Here is a 6384-nt window from a genome sequence, read left to right as displayed (position 1 = left end):
ATCAGCTCGACCTGCATGAAACCCGTCTTCCGACTACCGACTAGACCCGCCCACCTAATTGAATAAAGAATTACGAAAAGCTGTTTCTTACTTTTTATTTTAAGGTAGGTTTGATTTTTTCTTTTTTTCTTTTCTGAAAAATGGAGTGTATATAGTATGTGGTTTATAATCAAAGGATCAGGATGCTAAGTTATAGTTTTTTGGTAAAAATTCAAACTAATAGGAAATTGCTGGTAAAAATTATAAACCGCTAGCTATATTTTGGAAATTTTTTTTCTATCTATCGACTATTATTTTATTTTATATATATTATAATTGGACTACACTAACATTATAAAATTAATTATTAAGAGAAAATATTTTTTCAAATTAATATTTTTATTTGATAATTTTATTTATAATTATTTAAAATTATAATTTTTTATAAAATATTATTATCTGCGTTTCATAATACTTGTTACATTTAAAAAAATAATTTGTTAAAAAATATTTGTGACATTTGTGGTTTTAAAGAGTAATAATTTTTTTTTCATGTTTACCCTTTGTATATGACCAATAATTATTACTTCAATTTAATAAATTTCTTAGAGAATTACTACCTCTATTCTATAATACTTGTTACATTTAGAATTTCACGTCCCTTAAGAAAATCATTAAATTTGTCTAAAGTTACAATAAATTATTGAGTAAATTGACTATATTATCTTTAATTTCATACTAATTCTCTAATAAAACCATAAAATTAAAGTAATAATTATTGGTCATATGCAAAGGGTAAACATGAAAAAAATGGATTTATTACTCCTTAAAACCACAAGTGTGACAAATATTTTGGAACAAACTATTTTCTCAAATATGACAAGTCTTATGGGACAGTGGTATTAGTATTAAATTAAAGATAATATAATCAATTTACTCAATAATTTATTGTAATTTATACAAATTTAATAATTTTCTTAAAGAACGAATGAAATTCCAAATATGACAAGTATTATAAAATAAAGATAACGGTAAATAAATATTATAACAATAATCATTACTAAATTTACCAAATATTCAAATACCAACATTTATCTATCAGCCATCACATTTCCTGATTATCATCTATTAAACTAGTGTAAAAAAAAAAAAAAAAAAAAAAAAAAAAAAGCCTTGAGCAAAATATTGAACTCAATTATCAAGCCACTTTTGGGCTAGGATAAAAAATCTCAGTCCAAGAAGCGGCATATATTTCCTTCTTTCTGTCAGGTATAGCTGCTATTCCTCAAGGAAGATGTGACCATGCGCATATTATAATTTGTATAAACATACAACATTCATGGAATTCTTGATTTGAAATCGGTTATTTGGACATTTTTATCATATTTTAATGGTAACCAGATGCTTATGGCCATAAATAGAGATGTTTATTAAGATGCTTTAAAAAGAAAATTCAATGGATTGCTGGCTTTTTCATAAAAGAATTACATATGAAGAGTGAAAAAACTGATGAAAATCTTGAATAGCCCCTCTGTACCATAAAATGGGAGTATTTTATATATAATATATTTATCTAATTTCTTTGATCTTGGTCTATATTCTGCACTGGCAATTAAGAATAGGCTGTATCTACTTTGAGTGAATCACAAATTTGCTCACATGCGATAATTAATATTACGCAATGCTAGGTATGCATAAAGCCTATCCTGAAGGTACCTTTGAAACTTCTTTAAGAAATTTAGCTCATGTGAAATTAAGCAGGACCATGTTATTCTTCCTGAAATCTCTCCAAAGCTGAATCCAATTCGCTTTGCTTGCATTCTAAGGATTAATTCTCTCTGTAACCATACTTAGGCTTCATATTGCCAGGATTTTGCTGTTAATCCTGAAATTAAAAATTAAGTTTCTTCTCAATAAAGAAAAATTAAAAGCAGAGGTATCTAGCATTTTTATGGTAAAGATTAGATCTCTTTTTTCCCCTTGAAAATGTAAAGGTTAGATTCTACAAGGTACCACTTCTCGTAGTTGTGGTCAAAATGAGAATAATAGACTATACGTGCATGTGAATTAATTCTTCTTCATCACATTCTCTAACTGCAATTTCCATTACTTTGTCAGCTGAAGGAGGTAAAACATCACAACATTGCCTTCTTGGAGCTTGCAACTGGATCATCAAAGATACAATGAAGTGAGTTCTTATTTGGCAATTGCTCATGTTTTCACTAATAAAGTTATCAATTAGCGATCAGTGAGTTTAAACTCAATAGTAATTAGGGTCGTCGGATTACTGAACAATACCTGTTTACCACTAAGGTCAAGCTTGTGTGAAAAGACTTTGATCTCATCAAGTTTTCTTGGGGAAGTCGTGCCATATGAGCAATTAACGTAACTTTTCTTGTAATGACTTGTAATCACCCCATCTTTAGCAGAAGAAACATGATCAAGAAAGAAAATCACCGGCCTTTGACAAGGATCAGGATGAGGTTCTCTTACATTAAAAGTATAAGTTCCAGCAAGAACATTTTTTTGATTTGTCCATTGCTTAAATGTGGTTTGCACAGGTAAAATATCAGGCAAAGATATGTGGTTACCGTACACTTCAATTGCATAACCCCAAGACAATGCAATAGTCCAGAAAAACCAACCATCGTAGCAAACAGTTTTTTGTAAAACTCTTTGAGAATCAACGGTTACTGCTTTGAAGAGATGTTGCAGTGAATTTATTTTTGTCTTGTTAGGGAAAATTGGGTCCAAGTGATCAAAGTGATGCAGAGATACTAATAGTGATAATGGATGTGAAGTCAGTAAACCAAATGGATCACCTCTTACATCAATCTGCCAAGATTGAGAAATTTCAGAATTTTTTTAAAAAGAAAAGGCACGAAATCTAATCATCAATTTCGGGATGGAACCGAGTTGAGGAACTATAAATTTTGAAATAACTTGTATATACCGGGTCCATAAGCTCATTTGTGAACCAAACTAATGAAACTAATGATTTTTTAGACTGTATCTTTTTTTTTCTAAGTGTATGATAAAAAATATATACTCTCGTTCCAATAAAAATTCTTAATTTCACCGTTTAATCCATAAATGGGACCATGAACCCAATCTAAGTAAATTTTTCCTAACTAAAAATACACACTTGGTTTTCATCCCTAATCACAATGCAACAAAATTCAAAAATCAGAATTCATACCTGATGAAAACCAGGCTCACGGGTCAGTCCAACTCCAAGCTCAGCCAAACAAGAAGAAATCCTTGAATCACTTCCATAGAGATGCGAATACCGTTGAATACAAGAATCAAACACCTTTGCCAGAACTTTAGCAAGTGGATAACTAATAGCAAATCCCCCTCCACCAAACGCCATTTCAAATCCAAAAATCCTATTCTGCTCATAGATTTCCGAATTTGACCCTATATAATACCACAATTCATGATCATACTTGCCAAGGACTTTCACCAAATTCTCCGGAACAAAAACGGTGTCATCGTCTCCGAAAACAAACCACCGAACATCCGAATGATTGAGCAACACCGTTTCAGAAACTACACGCGCTACACGGATAGCTGACCGTAGACCGTTCCGGAAAGTGTAGCGAAACCGGGAAATGTCTCCGGAAATGCAAACGGGAGGAAGTCGAGAATCAATAGTGCTATTGCGATCGGAAATTCTTTCCTCTAGAAAAACACATCCTCTCATTTCTTCTTCTTTCCACCATAGTTTAACGTATTCCTGTCGTTTAGGCCACGAGTTTTTGCTGGAAGCAATTCCAAATACAACGTGTTGGATTGTGGTAGGGGCATAACTGTCGTTTAGTGAGTACGAACTTATGTATGTGAATTTGGGAGTGAGTACAAGGAAGAGAGATACAAGAAGATAGATTATGCAAATGGAAGATGAGATTAGAATGAGGTTGGAGAAATGGGATTTGGAAGGTGATGCCTTAAGAAAAGTCTGCATTTGTAAAATTCTGAGTTAGGAGATAGTTTAGTCTATGCTTTGGAAGGTGTATATAAAGGTATAATTCAATGGCGTAATCAAAGGGAGGAAGCAAGCAAGTCAAAAGCTTAAATATTTCATGGGCAAGTCCGCCATCTGACCAAAACATCTCAAACAAATTCAAATATTGTTGAAAATTGAAGTTATGTACTCTAATTTTTTAAAAAATTATATATCGATATAGTTTTTTTTTAAAAAAATTTTATATATCCATATAGTTAAAGTTGGAAAAATATTTAATCTTTATCTTTAGTTGGTCATAGTCAAATTAAGTTCACTGACCAAATTAATTAGGCATCACCGTAGTTTATTAATTTTAAACTGAAATCAAATTGGAAAAATTTTAAAAACCAACTTTATTTAACTATTTAGGTTCTAGATCAATATCAAAACTGCAGTTACAATTCAATTTTACTCTAGTACCGACGGTTTCAGGTTGAAACCATAAAAGAAAACTTAACAATTTCAAAAGAACCTCCTATATTTATTTTTTCTTTTAAATTTTTTTTTTCAAATACAGTTTAAAACTTCTTATTGAACTCTCTGCCTTTTTCAATATTTTTATTTATTTTTTTCTTTTTTTAAGAAAAGAATTATTATTTTTCATTATTTATTCATACTACAAAATTAAAATAACTCAAAAAAAGAAACATGAAAATTTAAATTTATCATTTCGAATTTTAAATCAACTAAATTGAAATAAACAATTGTCAAACCACCAAAAAAGTGTTTACGATAATAGGCATGAATATGGTTTTTAAACTAAAACCATATTCATGCCTATTATCGTAACCTTTCATTAACTTTTTAATTCTATAAAATAAAATTTTGATTATATGAATATATTAGCGACTAATTCAAAAATTAAAGCCTATCTTGATAATGGATATAACTGTAACACAAAACAAAAAAATTTATATGTGCTGCTAGTTATAATTCATTTCGTTTCATAAAAGTATTTTTAACTTTAATATGAATCATTAGTATTTAATGTATAAATAAATTAAAGTAAAAGTTGGAGAGAAAACTCTCTGAGCGGAAAACCCTAACGAGAACATGTCTGAGGCCGACCATGCTACGGAGAAGGTGAAACATAGAGAAAAATAGGTTAAGTTGCAATTTGAGGTGCTATACTTGAAAGATTATGTTGGTGAGCAATCCTTTCGAGATAAAGTAGTTGATAAGTGTTATTTTTATAGTATTTTTAATATAATTTTTACAAGGAATTTTAATATTTTTAATTACTTTAATTAATTTTTATTTAGTTTTATTTATGTTTTTCAATAAAGCTTTCTTGAATCACATTTCATTTGATTTTGAGGAATTTTATAAAATTTTGATGGGAAACCAGTCAAAAATACAGAAAAGAGTGAAGTTAAGCAAAACTTTCAAAGTCTAGCATGCCCTGGGTGTGTACTCCAGCACCCCCGTGCTGAATTCAATGGAATTTATGGAGACTCAGAGCGTATCACGCCCTAGCCGTGCTATCTGGCATGCCTATACCTCAAGAGAATGTTGATCCAAGGGGGCGCTCACCTGAGCACGGGCCATGCATCTACCCTAGAGACTCAAAGCATAGCACGCCCAGACCATGCTTTCTAGCACGCCCGTGCTGATTGTCTAGCTTCATATTGGGCCGAAAATGACAACTCTAGCCGTGCTGCTTGCATGAACTCGCATGAGATGTCTTTCTGACGTGCTAATTAAGTTTAAATCCTATCAAACCGCTAGAAGAATCCTAAATTAGAAGAAATAGTAAGCCTAAACAGTTTTCTACATCAAATTAATCGATTTCTTCCTCATTAGAGATTGTATTTCCTAATCAAGTTTGGAGATTTCCCAAGGAGTCTATAAAATGAGAGAGATTATCTAGACTATGATCATCTTTTGATCTCTGATTCTCTTGTTCTCTAGATAGTTTTCTCTCTTTTTAAGACTTCAAGTGCTCAAGCCGGTGTCAAGATTCAAGGAAGCCATTCAAGCTAATCGTTGACTAGTTTTTATTTCTAAACTCTCTTTTGTTTATTATTCTTTATGGGATTATTTACAAATTTAATTGAGTTTGATTTATTCACTATGTCGAACTAAATCTCTTTACTAGGGATATAATGTAGCTTAAATTCAACTCCAGTTTATAATATTAGATTTGATTTTCTTTATTCAAGTAAAATTTATTATTGATCTTAATGCTTCTAGGTAGAGTTTCTCCTCTGGATTGATTTATTTCATGAATCACTTTCGAGAGAAGGGTTTTTGACATGAACAAGGTAATAAATTTCATGGAAATAACAACTTGATGCAAGAGTTAGATGGTTTGACGTGTGGAAGGTTTTCATAAAATTAAAGGTCTTAATTTATGAATTCCTGAATAATCACAAGAACTTAATGATTTAATCTAT

At 30.8% G+C, this 6384-nt stretch overlaps 1 protein-coding gene across 1 annotated transcript; it reads right to left on the bottom strand.

The window, feature by feature from the left end:
• Positions 1 to 1452: 1452 nt before the first annotated feature.
• On the bottom strand, positions 1453 to 3971 carry LOC105645399 (ERV-F (C)1 provirus ancestral Env polyprotein, putative (DUF604)). The gene is made up of 3 exons (XM_012231000.4): positions 3179 to 3971; positions 2278 to 2814; positions 1453 to 2143 (listed from the first exon to the last, which is right to left on the bottom strand). Exons 1-3 carry the CDS (start codon positions 3944 to 3946, stop codon positions 2030 to 2032), a joined length of 1419 nt encoding a protein of 472 aa, XP_012086390.1. The 5' UTR covers positions 3947 to 3971; the 3' UTR covers positions 1453 to 2029.
• Positions 3972 to 6384: the final 2413 nt, after the last annotated feature.

Source organism: Jatropha curcas, chromosome 3 (assembly GCF_041381405.1).
Source record: "Jatropha curcas cultivar XTBG-Jc1 chromosome 3, XTBG_Jcur_1.0, whole genome shotgun sequence".
Classification (NCBI taxonomy): domain Eukaryota; kingdom Viridiplantae; phylum Streptophyta; class Magnoliopsida; order Malpighiales; family Euphorbiaceae; genus Jatropha; species Jatropha curcas.
This window is presented reverse-complemented; position numbering and strand designations above follow the sequence as displayed.

Coding starts and splice junctions, on each gene's coding strand:
- LOC105645399 (XM_012231000.4), bottom strand. CDS start 3,946: ATGCAGACTTTTCTTAAGGCATCACCTTCCAAATCCCATTTCTCCAAC. Junction 2,815..3,178: donor GTGAGCCTGGTTTTCATCAG/GTATGAATTCTG, acceptor CAATCTTGGCAG/ATTGATGTAAGAGGTGATCC. Junction 2,144..2,277: donor TTGACCTTAGTGGTAAACAG/GTATTGTTCAGT, acceptor TTGATGATCCAG/TTGCAAGCTCCAAGAAGGCA.